The 14,411-nt window shown below is 36.3% G+C and overlaps 1 protein-coding gene across 1 annotated transcript; it reads left to right on the top strand.

The window, feature by feature from the left end:
- The first annotated feature begins 1,904 nt into the window (after nt 1–1,904).
- Nucleotides 1,905–13,934, top strand: LOC149819239 (uncharacterized). Its single transcript, XM_089985216.1, has 5 exons — nt 1,905–2,039; nt 3,048–3,192; nt 11,429–11,522; nt 13,162–13,242; nt 13,692–13,934. The coding sequence occupies exons 1-5, from the start codon at nt 2,006–2,008 to the stop codon at nt 13,827–13,829; spliced, it is 492 nt and encodes a 163-aa protein (XP_089841342.1). The 5' UTR covers nt 1,905–2,005; the 3' UTR covers nt 13,830–13,934.
- The last annotated feature ends 477 nt before the right edge of the window (nt 13,935–14,411 follow it).

The following is a 14,411-nucleotide window of genomic DNA, read 5'->3' as shown; positions in this document are numbered from 1 at the left end:
GAACAAGGTTACAATGGAACAAGTAATATGTGAGAAGAGTTTATTGAACTCAAAACAATTATATTGAAAGAAAATGAATCAATTATTTATATTCATTGTTTTTTACATAAACTTTAATTAGCATTAGTTGCTCTCGCAAGAAATCACTTGCAAATTGACTCATTTTTTAAATGTAGTTTATAGTATATTAAATGTTTTTTTAGCATCATGCAAACAACTTGATTGTCGCACAAGTGATTCAAATTGTGAAGCAATTGAGTTAGATGAACTTAAAAGTGGGAGAAGATTAAATCAAGAGAAGACTCTCAGATGACTTGGTGATACATGTTGGAGTTTTCATTATGGTGCATTGATCAATTTAATCAACATGTATTTTACCGTGATTGACAGTTATTAAAATAACTTAAAGTTAAAAAATAAGGGGAAAACACTTACTTATCTGGATAGAATCCTTATTTTTTATATACCTTATGGATGATCAAGACTTAGTGTTGAAGATACTACAATATACAATTATTGATATTCAACTTCATGGGTTGAACAATTGTTTTACATAAGTAAATACATAAATACTTCTTTTTGTGGCTTGTTTAAGTCCAAAGAATTCATTTTTTGCATTTGATAGATATAAATTAATAAGTCTTGCTAAATTTTATCATGATGACTTCTCTACATTAGATTTATTGATGATTAACAATTAACTACAAACATATATCATTGATGTAAGACACAATATGAAGTTTTTAAATTTGAAATGCCTAATTGAGCTTGCAAAAATAATGATAAATAGCAAAAATTATAAAGTGTTTTCATATGGTTTATTTGTTTATCACATTAGCTTTGGCTCTACTACTTGCGATAGCAAGTGTTTTTTTTAGAAGCAATAGCATGTATTGAGATGACATTTTTAGATATAAATATTATCAAGATTTGATTGCGTACTTGAATGTGAGATGATTTTGACTACCTATATCAAGAATGACATATTTGATACCATTAGTAATGAATCAATTATAAAGGGATTTTAAAATACGAAAAATTGACAAAGTCAATTGTAAAAGGTATGTGTTAGAGTAACTATTTGATTTTTTTTACGTGTTAGTATATTTTAATTTTCTATTAGTTTTATTATCTTTTGTTCATTTGATTGGTGCTTTCATTTATTGGCCTTTTGATAAAGATAAATTGGTGAAAGACATAAAATTTATTAAATATGTTTTATGTTCATTTTCATTTTAAGTGGTTTGTACTTTTTAAAATTATTTATAAAATATTTATAATATCTTTTGTAGATTTTTTTGAAAGATTAACTAATTAATTGACTATTTCTTTGTAAGATGTTTGTGTTTCTTTGTCACGTCTTGTTGAATGCATTTCAAGATCTAAACTTGAGTTTAGTCACGAAAGGTATTTTTTTTTGTTTTTATATCAAAGAAAGCTAAATTTTTTAAATATATAAGCATTTTATTACTATACAATGCAAACCTTAAATAAAAATTTTTATTACTGAAAATATGTTTAGTTTCAACCAACAACGTTCCTAATTATAAATATGATCATTTTTTTTTTTGCAGTTGTTATTATAGTTTGTCATAGAAATTATTTTTATTTTTTTACTGTGCATTTGTACCATCCTAATTTAAATTCCTGGCTCTACCCCTGATTAGGATGTAGACATCACTAAATAAAATATAATCAGAATTGCTTGATTATAGTCGGAATCGAACTCAAAATCCAATACAAAACCCCAATCGATAGCTTAAATTAGCTAACTTCCCGCATTTTTTACATGTAATGGGGTTCGGATATCTGTCAGATTCGGATCCGATTTAGATTTGGGTTCGGACGTAAAACTCTACCAGTCTATCTTGTCTTGAGTCCTCATCCTCGCGAGCACTACCTCCATGTCACCAATGGCATTTCTGCAAATTCAGGGACGTATTTTATCCGCACCTCGCTGGTTCCCCGTCTCCCATCCCGACGGGTCCAACAATATCGGGAGTTCATGGCGGCCTCTTCTTCCTCCCTCACCCTCTTCGGTAACCCCTCTCTCTCCGATCTCTCCGATGTCTTACTGGTTGGATAAACGAAGATAAATGAACGAACAGATCTATAGAGTTTTTGATCGGATTCGTAGTTCTTGATAGCGATTTTCGATCGATTTTATCGAATTTGTGGTTTCTCGACGGCGTGGATCGATCGAGAGTGATTCTCGTTCGCTCGATCGATTTTGTATCGTTGTTGCGGTCTCCTCTTTTGTAAATTCTGGGGGTTCTGATCGTAGAATTTCCTGTTGTTTTCATCTCTTTTTATCGGATGAATTTTTGAGCAATTTTTCTTTAATTTTTGTCGTCGTTTGCGAATTCTGTCGGTTTTGAGGGATCTTGAGAATCTTCGATAAAGAAATTGGGTTAATGGAAGTAGGGAGATTTTAGGGTTTCCAAGCGCGGAGAACGATTTTATCTTTTTCTTTTGGGCATTTTTTTGTTATTCTTAGGTTTGTTGTTCGTTTAGATAGCGATCATAATGCAGTTTCTTTTCTTTTCTTTTTGTATGAATTGCTTGGTTCTGGGGTTATTGATGGTAGTGTAGCAGTTTGAGTGCGGGAAGTGGAAGGCTTGACTAAAGTTTTTCTTGCCTCTTTTTTTCATTTTCTCTTCCATTTTATGTGAAATAATTGAAGCGTGTCCATGTCATTCGATGGAATCCGGAATTCTTGTTATAGACAAAATTTTTGGTATGTTGTGTTCATACGTTCCTGAATCGTTAGTTTGTTTACCGTGGAAATGCATATTTGTTCATATCCATTATGAGAAAATTACCATAATTTTCATTCTAATTTGTACTTATCTTTGGGAAAAATGACATGAGTCTTCATGTATCTTATAAAGTAACCTGGTCAAAGTAATGTAATTGGCGGCCTCTTTTTATATATGTGATTTTCCTCTTTCTGAATTGCGCTTTTTGATTGGTTCACTATTTATTTGTCTTAAGTGTTTCAAGTTTTCAGTCCTCATAAACTATGTCACGATTTCTGTGGTTGTTAGGTGGATCCCATTTGAAAGATTTTAGTTTTAGTGCTGCTGCAGCAAAACTCAACCCGCAATTTTCCCATCCACGGAGATTTGCATTTCGGAAAAGGGAAAATCATGTGCACCTAAACAGGACATTAGCTGTTCGTGCAGAGTACAAGTAAGAGAAGTATTTTATCATGTGTCCTAATGAGGCTTTCTTATTTATCGTATTTGTGGTTTGCAATGCCAATCAATAGTACATGAAACTTAGAATATGTTGATTTATTGAGTATGTTCTGGTTTCCTTTTATATCTTTGTTTAACTGTCTCAGCTGTCACCATCTTCTTGCATGCTTTGTGCGTGGAGTGAAGTTCCTTTATGGTGGATCATATTTCGATTACTGATGTTGTTTTCTATGGCCATAGGACTTTGTTAAATGAAATATGTGCCCAAATTGGTATAATAAGCGACTGAGATCAGCATTGAGCACTACAGATGTGTGTAGATGCTTTTATATTTCATAATTCACATAAAGGTCAATATTATTGACACATAGATTGATGCTGCTAATCATTAGGGCCTTGATAATAAAATCCTACCTAATATGAGTTATGTATTTTTCTTTTTTTTGACAGTTGATGCCTGCATTTCTTGTTCATTAGATTTTTGTCTTTCAATTGCAACTATTCTTGTCCATTTGTTTTTGTTTTCTTGCAGTATTTTAGCTCATAACAGAAAAAAATATTTCTGGAAAATGACTTAAATACCCTAACAAAATTAATAAATTCCAAACATATAGAGAACGTTTAGAAATGACCCACATACCAGAAATTGCTTATGTGTGTCCTCAGTTTTTACCCCGCTTGTTTTATGTGATGGCAATAGGAATTGGTGCTTGCATGCTCTTTTTTATGAGGCACCCCTTCTCCTGAAGTTATGGGGCTATGTTGCCAAGTTCCATAGAGAGAGTTGTTCAAGCTTTTCCTAGGAGTATGTCATGGGTTACTTCAGCGCCGTAGCGCCTGGTACTCGGGCATTGGCTCGAGGCATTTTCTCTACCTCTTCTTACCCTGAAAAAAAGCAAGGTCACCTTGCATCCTTGAACCGATAACCATCTTTCGGCTAACCTAGCCTCCTTCGTCCCTCAGGACTAACAAGGGGTAACTTGTCCATCTCTTTAAAATGCTTATCTTTTTATCTCCCAATTGTCATCAAGGACTGGGTTTAACCTTACCTTCTCTGTCGGGATGTTCGACAATTGTGCTTTCTGCGTGTAGTTGAGCAGAGGGATCTAAGAGAGGGACAAAATCACTTCGATATGTCCATTGCCCCTTGCCCACCTGTCAGGAGCACAGAAAAGGGGCATATATAAGCAGTTGTGTTACTCCACCTTCCCTTTTGGGCAGCCCTTGAAGGATGGATCAGCAGTCGTGGATCCACTTAATTGATCCTTTGTTTCTTCGATAGTGGAATCCGAGGTCCTTGAGTAAATGTGCTATTGCAATTTCTTTCTACTTCACTTTGTAGGAGTCTCGTAGTTATGTTGTTCAACTTGTCATTGTGCCTCTTTGGATCAATATTGAAGAATTGAGATTTAGTGTGCCTCTTTCAACGTGGTGAGATCCACCATTACTTTTAGAGACTAACATTTGAGATTTAGTTGCATGTCTTGCACCTTCCTAACACGGGTGTTTCTTTTCACTGTATATACACCAGCTTGGGTATGGTCTAGTTTGAAACATAGTCACAAATATTGGTATCGGCTATATCTCAGTGAGGTATAACATCGGGATATTATTGATTTTCTAATAACTCTTAGGAAAATCTCATAATTTTAAAATAAAATAATAAAATAATAAAAAATAAAAAATAAAAAATAAATGTAAAGCCCCCTTTCCCTCTTCCTTCCTCCTTCCCTTTTTTTCTTTCTTTTTATATTCCTTCCCTTCCTCTTTCTTCTTTCCTTCCTTCCTTTCTTCCTTCACTTCCTCTTTCTTTCCTTTCTTCCCTCCCTTCCTCCCTTCTTTTCTTCCTTCCCTTCTTCTTTCTTTCCTTCCTTCCTTCTTTTCTTTCTTCCTTCCCTTCCTCTTTCTCTTCTTTCTTTATTTCCCTGTTCACGTTGACTGGAACTCAAGGAGATGAAGCAGCCTGGAACTCGTGGAGACGAAGCAACTTCTTTTTCTTTTTTAAAAGCTGACACTTAACCCTAACAAAAGTCAAAAAGGTATAAACTTTATACCCTAACCAACCTATTAAAAAATTAGTAAAGACCAATGTTGTGAAAAGCATTGAGGCGTAGCGAGGCGCTCCACCAAAAACTAAAGTGAGGCATAAAGCGTAAGCCTCAAAAAAAAATTTAAAACTTTAAAAAAACTTTAAAAAAATATCTAAAACTATAAATAAACAAAAGAAATGCTTTATTGATGAAGCAACATCTAATAAAAAATAAAAAATATCAAATAAATACCGAATAATATGAGATTAATATGTAAAAGTTATATTAATGCAACAACTTGATTTATGCAAATATCTAAGAAATAAAACACGAGCATTCAATATTCAATAAAAAACTTAGTAACAAAATCTCTAACAATCAATAAAATCTATTATTTCTTTTCTTCATTATTATTTGTATTCTTTTTCAAATTTTAATATTATTGCTGACTAGGGTATAAATATAAAGAATATGAGGCAAACCAATTCATTTTTCGTGTACCACCATAGTTTAACTTGAAAAATTTTAGAATTCGATGCATTTAAACAAAAAAAAGTGATAAAGAAAGCACCAACTTATTTATATGCAAAGAAATACACATCAATTTCATCATAACACTCGTATAAGCTTACATTTAGGGAAAGAACAAAAAAGAAAAGATCACCCATTTGGGTTCCGAACTTCCTCTTAAGGTTTTAACTAAAGATTTTGTTTTTCATCCATATAACTTTTAGAAAACAACAATGAGATGGGTGCTAATGTTGTGCAGAAAAAAACAGGAAGAGAAGAAGAAAAAATTAAAGGGTTATAAAAAATAATCTACTCACAGGAAGTAGAAGAAAGCAGTAGGGGGCTTCTTGGGCTTCCGGGAGTCCACCTGCTGCTTCTTCTTCACCTTCTTGCTCTTCTTGCTCATGGGTGACCTGTGTTTGAACTCACACACACCTAAAATCGCTACAATGCCCTCGATTCCTGCTGGTTTAGGAAAGGCAACAATAGGGGACATCTTATCCCAAGGAGACTTAGAGAGACAGTGAGAGACAACGAGAGGAAGAGGCAGAGAGAGAGATAGGGGAGAGCGAGAGATGAGAGAGAGAGAGAGAGAAGAAGAAGAAGAAGAAGAAGAAGAAGAAGAAGAAGAAGAAGAAGAAGAAATAGCCGAAAAAGAAAGAGAGAGAGAGAGGGTGCACTTGGTCACTCCTCTCTTCTTCTTCTTCTTTGACAGTGAAGGGGAGGGGGGAGAGGAGATAAAAGGGAGTGCCCTAACATCGGCCCCCCTTTTGTTTTTAGTTTTTTTTTTAAATGGATTTTGGTCAAATGAGGGCTTGACCTCATTTGACCCTGCAAAAATGAGGCATGCGCCTCACCTTGAGGCGCGCTTTAGCCATAGTTGCGCCTTGGGCTTGCACCTCAAGGCAAACAGGCCCTTGCCTTGAGGCAAGGTGCAAAAAGGCGAGGCACGTTTTTAACAACACTGGCAACGACATACATATCCTCTTTTTTTTTTAAATCCTAAAATACCCTTACACCAACTGTTTTAAGAAAACACTATTGATGTGCTGCGTTCGCGATAATATCGCAATATATATAAATTTCTGATATTTTGAAAATATCATGATATTTTACCTTTAATGTCATTTTCCAATTTACAGCATTAATATCACGGTATTTTGAAAATATCGGCGATATATGTGACTATGGTTTGAAATGAAAGGTATTCCCTTATATTGACAAGTGAGATAGTTCTCATTTTTTTCCTGTGAGTTGCATTTATACAACAACAACAACAACAACTACGCCTTCATCCCAAAACAATTGGGGTCAGCGATATGAACCAAAAAAGAAATTCATTTTGGGTCTTCCACATGAATCCTTTTCCTCCAATCATTTCTATCCAACGCCATGTCCTCGGTGAGGTTCAAAGCATTCATATCCTTTCCTATCATCTCCATCCAAGTCTTCCTAGGCCTACCCCGACCTCTTTTAACTAATATATTTTCCCATTTCTCCAACCTTCTAACTGGAGCATCATTAGGCCTTCGCCGAATATGTCCAAACCACCGTAAACGATTCTCTCACATCTTATTTTCAATGGGTGCAACACCTACCTTCTTACGTATCTCTTCGTTCCGAATCTTATCTTTTATTGTATTTCCACACATCCATCTAAGCATCCGCATCTCAGCTACACTCATTTTTTGAATATGATGTCTCTTGGCAGCCCAACATTCCGTACCATAAAGTAAAGCGGGTCTAATAGTCGTCCTATAAAACTTTCCCTTCAACCGCAATGGCATTCTACGATCGCACAACACTCCAGTAGCACTTTTCCATTTCATCCACCCAACCTTTATCCTATGATTTACATCTCCATCAATTTCTCCATACTTTTGAATGATGGATCCCAAATATTTGAAATAATCATTCACCGGTATATCTTGCTCACCAAGCTTCACTACACTCCCATCACTACTTCGTTGCTTACTAAACCGACATTCCATATATTCAGTCTTACTCTTACCCAACTTAAAACCTCTAGCTTCCAATGTCTGTCTCCATAATTCTAACTTAGCATTAACCTCAGCTCTAGACTCATCAATCAAAACAATATCATCAGCAAACAACATACACCACGGTACATTTTCTTGAATTGATCTCGTAAGCTCATCCATCACTATCGCAAATAGGAAAGGGCTTAAAGCAGATCCTTGATGTAACCCAACCGTTATCGGAAAATTGGTTGTCACCCCTCCACAAGTGCGGACATTGGTTACTACTCCTTCATACATATCTTTAATTATACTAATGTACTTGAGAGAAACACTTTTCTTCATCATTGTCCACCAGAGAACGTCCCTAGGTACTCTATCGTATGCCTTCTCTAAATCAATAAAAACCATATGCAAATCTTTGTTCCTCTCTCTATATCTTTCAATAAGTTGTCTAAGAAGATGTATAGCTTCCATAGTTGATCTTCCAGGCATAAAACCAAATTGATTCTCCGATATCATGACAACCTTCCTCAACCTAGACTCAATCACCCTCTCCCAAAGTTTCATAGTATGACTCATGAGTTTTATACCACGATAGTTTGTGCAATCTTGTATATCACCCTTATTCTTATATAAAGGCACCAAAGTACTCTTCCTCCACTCATTAGGCATCTTATTTGTTCGCCAAATCAAGTTAAAAAGATTTGTCAACCATTCTAAACCTTTCTCTCCCAAGCATTTCCAAGCCTCGATAGGTATACCATCTGGGCCAACTGCCCTTCTTGATTTCATTTTCTTCAAAGCCTCTGCAATTTCTTTCTTTTGAATCTTGCGCATGAAGTCACGATTTATCTCATGAAAAGGAATGGAGAAGTCTCCAAGATCTTGAGCATGACTATCATTAAATAGCTTATCAAAATAATCTTTCCATCTCTCCTTAATCTCCTCATCTTTGACTAAAACCCTTTGTGTTTCATCTTTGATACATCTAACCATACCCAAATCCTTCGATTTCCTATCTCTCATCTTTGCAAGCCTATAAATATCCTTCTCGCCTTCTTTGGTATCCAACTTGTCATAAACCTCCTTATATACCTTAGCCCTCGCGTTTCGAACAACTTTTTTAGCTTCCTTCTTTGCTATCATATACTTCTCCAAATTCTCATTATCACGACTCTTACTTAGATTTCTATAACACTCTCTTTTAACCTTAATAGCTAATTTGACATCCTCGTTCCACCATAATGTATCCTTACCTAGTGGTGCACCGCCTTTAGACTCACCCAATACCTCCTTAGCTACTTTTCTCATACCACCCGCTATCTTATTCCACATTGATTCTGAATCCTCCTCGAGACACCAATCAACTTCCTTAACTACCTGCTCTACAAACATTCCTTGTTTAGCTCCTTTCAGTGCCCACCACTTAATTCTAGGATCTATCCTATGTCTATCCCTTTTGCAGCATTGTCTAATTCTAAGATCTAAAATTAAGACTCTATGTTGTGTAGCTACACTTTCTCCTGGTATAACCTTACAATCGATGCAACAACCCCTATCTCTCTTTCTAAGTAGGAAAAAATCTATCTGACTCGTATTAACCCCACTTTTAAATGTTACTAGGTGAGACTCCCTCTTCCTAAACCAAGTGTTTGCTAAGATCATATCATAGGACAAACAAAAATCTAAAATCCTTTCTCCACTTTCATTTCTTTTTCCTATACCATAGCCTCCATGGATATTCTCAAATCCATCCCTACTAATGCCTACATGTCCATTAAGGTCACCGCCGATGAAAAGCTTTTCTCCATAAGATGTCTCTTGTACTACTCCATCTAAATCTTCCCAAAATTGATGCTTAATGGAATCATCTAAACCTACTTGAGGTGCATAAACACTAATAATATTAATAATATCCGTACCTAATACTAATTTAATAAGTAAAATTCTATCACCCTTCCTACGGACCTCAACTACATTATCTATAAACTGACGACTCATAACAATCCCTACTCCATTCCTATTCCTATTTATTCCTGTATACAAAATCTTATATCCCCAAGGTTCTATCACTTTAGCTTTCTCACCTACCCATTTGGTCTCTTGAAGACATAAAATATCAATCTTTCTCCTACACATAACATCTACTAACTCTACCAACTTACCAGTTAAAGACCCTATGTTCCAAGTGGCTAACCTAATTTTATGGTATTGGACTAACTTCTTTACCCCCACCCGTCCAACAAAGCGAGGGAACCCTTGCCTATTTGACACCACACCCGGGCGCCGGTGTGACGCGTCGCTTCTGGGCGACGACCTAGCAACCCTTGCACATTTATCACTGCCTCCGGGCCTAGAGAGTACAGCGCGTCGCTCAGTAGGGAACGCCCCAACGAAATTCTCATATTGGTTCATTTTCATAGGATATGACAAAGTTTTTATGCTGGCTGTCACAGGCCTACCGCAACCCTCCTCCTTTATCCGGGCTTGGGACCGGCAGTGTATAACTACACAGGCGGAGTTAAATGAAAAAGAGAAATGAATGTGGTGGAATGAGTATTATGTACATTTAAAACATTTGTGTAACTATTAAATGTTGTGGAGTGACAAAGAACTAAAACATAAGGAAAATAACGTCATAATATGTGAGATAGTAGAAGGAAAATTCATGCAGATTTCCTGATTTTTTTGTTGGATGCATCTTATTAGGAGAAAATTGAATTTCTTCTTATCTCTTTCCATGATTATCATGCCTCTACAAGTTGCAACAGTATGCATCTTTAGAAGGATTTCTTGGATGAAGCAACTATTAGTTCCACGGTTGTACTATGGCTGGATCTTTAGCTCCTTGAAACTATGCATGCACAAAGTTAAGGGCATGCTGAATTACATGACATATAGCACCATCATAAAGCCCATGTCTAGTCCCTGATATTGTTGGTGACATTGTAATGAATGAAAAGAGGTTTATACTCTGGATTTAGAACCAGGCAGTTAAATTATTGTTCATTAGCATTGAAGATCCTGTTTTAGAATAATACAACTCATGCAATGAAACCATGCTCGCTCAGTAGCTATCCTCGGCCATATTTGGTTATACAAAGTGTAATCTAATACATATAAATTGGACCTTTCAAAGTCCATTTTAGGAATAAAAACTTGCTTCTTTTTCTTTCAATGGGATCACTTACCTCATTATGAATGATAATGCTGGCCAACATTTTATTAGCTTCAAGAAAGCTGCTTTGGAAATAATTGGTAACCTTTATCATCAGAACCATAATTTTTAAGGAAAATATCTTGCAATGGTCTTAAAGAGCTTTATGCTAGGCAAATTGACTTATGATCATTCACATCAAGGTTCCAAACATCTTGACAATATGAGCCGGTAGTTTTTTTTAGTTTCTGTTCAATGAGAATAGACATCTTGAATTCCAAATTTGTGACATTTTTTTCTTCTATATTCAAGAATCATTTTTTAGAACTGGTAGGGTATAGAGTCTATAGACTATCTGCAGGATCTCTTCTCCTTTGAGAAGTCCTATATTCTGCTATAAATTGTAGGATATCCATGATTTTTTATTCATGAAGTGCCAGTTTTTTGTGTACTTGCTGCTGATATACTTTTGTATTTGATTAATAAAGTGTCGCTCTTTTAGTGTGCACGGTTTTATGTTTTAACTTTTGTGTGTTATCGCTTATACAGCAATGGCACTCGGGGTGGTGGTGGAGAATTTCTTGCTGGTTTTCTTATAGGTGGTGCAGTTTTTGGGACACTTGCATATGTTTTTGCTTCCCAGGTGATGTAATTCTTTCCTCTTCCTGTTCAAAGTTTCTTATTAATGTTAAATTGTTTGGTGTTGGTACTCCTCTGAGAACATATTTTGGATGAAATTTACTATTCTCTGCCGTCCTTGACACAGTATCTATTCTGTGTGCGTGCTGCATTTTTTCTTGGTAGTGATATTAGTTCTTTGGGAGACAAAGCTCAAACACATATCAGAGGGTAATTTGGAATAGTTTGAATGACCTACCTCAATGGAATTTACATGCAGAAACATGCTTCAAATTTTCTGAACCAGTTAGTTTATCTTTTTCCTTGTTCAGTATTTAGCTTTTACAGGTGCAATTCCCTTCAAGTAATAAACATCTTAAAGAATTGTAAAAAGGTATTCACATATGCACAAATACACATGCATCAAATGCAAATCAATTACAACACTCCACAAAGATCATCAAAATGTCAAATATGGGACTTCTCCTTCAATAGTTCTCAGTCTATATGATTTGTTGATGTCCATGTCTCATTCTTGAAAAACTGTGAGCTTTTCTGTCTTTCGAGTGCTCTAGCTTTTGAATGTGTTTGACAACACTAAAGCAAGCAGTGTAATGGGTCGCTGCATTGGAAGTTTTTTGCATTTCAATGTGCATAGGCACAATATTTACCTCTGATATACTTTTCAACTTTTGAACTAAGTTTGTATATTTATTTTTAGATTGAATGCCGTTCATTCAGTTATCTGTTAAAGAAACAAATAATGGCTCTTTTATATAGTGGATCTGTAATACCATGCGTAGAAGGGGATCTAAGAGACCGTGGTTTCTAGTATTGAAACAGTTAATAGCTGAATGTTGTTACTCATGTATTGGCCCTTTTTTTCCCCTGAGCACATGTTATATGACATCCTTTCTTGCGTTGTTCTCTTGAATTGTGGCATACAATGGGAACTTTTAGATTGGAACAAACAGCACTCTCGCTCTAAGGCATACACCTTTGAGTGAATTGTCAACCTAAACTGCCCAGCTCCTTAGGATATTTGATGATAGAAGATTTTGTTGAATACTCTCGAAAAGGTTACCTAGAAAACAAGTTTTTTAAGGATGGCAGTTGCCTTATTTTTGTCAATGCATATGTGAGTTGCAAGACACGTCCAGTCCTTTTAGCATACAAAAATTTAACTTTGTGGAAACGGTTTCTTGAGAGTTCATTCTAAAGACCGTTTAGGACAGAGATTCCCTTGAGACTAAATGGTTTAGGGTGGTGAAAATTGAGGAAACTGGAAATTTCATTAATCATGTTTAGGAATCTAACTCTATGTTGGAGGGTTTATTTTCCATTTCCCCAAATGGGGTGGTGGTCTTTGTCTCTCTATGTTCAAATCTTATTGTGCATAACTTTTTTCTGTTTGAATTCTTCTTTTGTTTCCCAGGATGATCTCTTGCAATGTTCTTAAGGAAGCCTTTCAATATAGAAAGAGAAAATACTGAATGCTGGGACGGAACTTTTTTGTTTTACATTGTTGTTTCGCTTGTTTGCTATAAAAACTCGGGGTTCAAGTTTTGTTTGGTGCAGTCATCTTCTAATATTTTTTCTTTATCCTTTTCAAATTGATTATTGGATCAAAATCTAAAACTCTCGGTTGCATTCCTTTTTAATAGATTAGGAGATCTCTTTTGAACGAGGATGAATATGGGTTTAGAAGGGCCAGGGGACCGATATATTATGACGAAGGCTTAGAGGTAAGCTCTGTGTTTGTATGCGCGCCAAGGGGATTTTACCTGACTTACGGGGTGTTATGGTTCCAACAACACAGGCATCGGTTGGAGTGAAAAGATCAGGTGCAATATGATTGCACAGATATTTGTGCATTAAGCACCTGATCACCCTCCATCTTGGGGACAGGGCCTGTCAGTTGTGGGGCCCAAGGCCTGATGGAGGGCAATCAGGTGCTTAATGCACAAATTTTGTGCCATGTGATTGCACCTGATCCAGACTCTCGGTTGGACCTCGTCCTATCTAAGCCAGTTGTAATAGAGCCCAGACCAATTCTGTCACCTCAAAACTTGATTCTGGTTCAGACCTAAATGGGCCTGACTAGACCTGATCTTGACAACCGCACCCTGAGATGCACCACCCTGCTTGTGTACACGCCATTTATGCCCTTCAGTATTTCTGTGTTTGAAAACAGAGAACAAGGCTGACTTTGAACGCAAAGATAAGCCAACTGAATTCAGCCATCGACAATGTCTCATCGCTGTTGAGAGGCGGGAAGAACGAACCCAAGGAGGCCATTGAAGCTGACCCAGAGATCGAAGCCACAATCTAAATTTTGTTAAGTTCATGTGTTTGATTACGGAGGCCTGTGGACGGTGGTGATATCATGTAAAATTTGGTAACTCCATAACAAGTGATTCATTTTATGCTGCTTAAATCTCTCTCTCTCTCTCTCTGCGTCTTCCCTACGGTGGTACCTTTGTTGCGTTCTAATTAGTAGCAAAGAATTATTTCGTCAGTTCATTGTCACTGAATGACAAAAGCTTCAAGAACAAGTAGTTACATGACGAATATAAAATAAGAAAAAACATCTAAATGGGGAAGTTTTTTTCCATTTTATTTTTATTCTTTCCTTTGACGAAGGAAACCATCCGTGCAGTGCAGTTGGGGGAAGGATTTACGGCCTCAACCATCTCTTTCCCAAGGACAGGTTTTTTCTTAAATTATTAAAAAAAAATCGACGGAGATAATGTGTTGCTAACGCCCACTGAAGACTATAGAGAGGAAGACCTTACCCCATAATGGCTGGGCGTGATATTGGCGTAGTGAACATCGTAGACTATATTTTGGAGATGATGCGTATCATGGAAACCATGGTTCAAGGGTTGTGATAGACTTGTACAATAAGGTCGCC

Source organism: Nuphar pumila, chromosome 13, assembly GCF_984573655.1.
Source record: "Nuphar pumila chromosome 13, dmNupPumi1.hap1.1, whole genome shotgun sequence".
NCBI lineage: Eukaryota > Viridiplantae > Streptophyta > Magnoliopsida > Nymphaeales > Nymphaeaceae > Nuphar > Nuphar pumila.
Note: the sequence above shows the minus strand (reverse complement) of the source record. Positions and strands in the feature narration are given on the sequence as shown.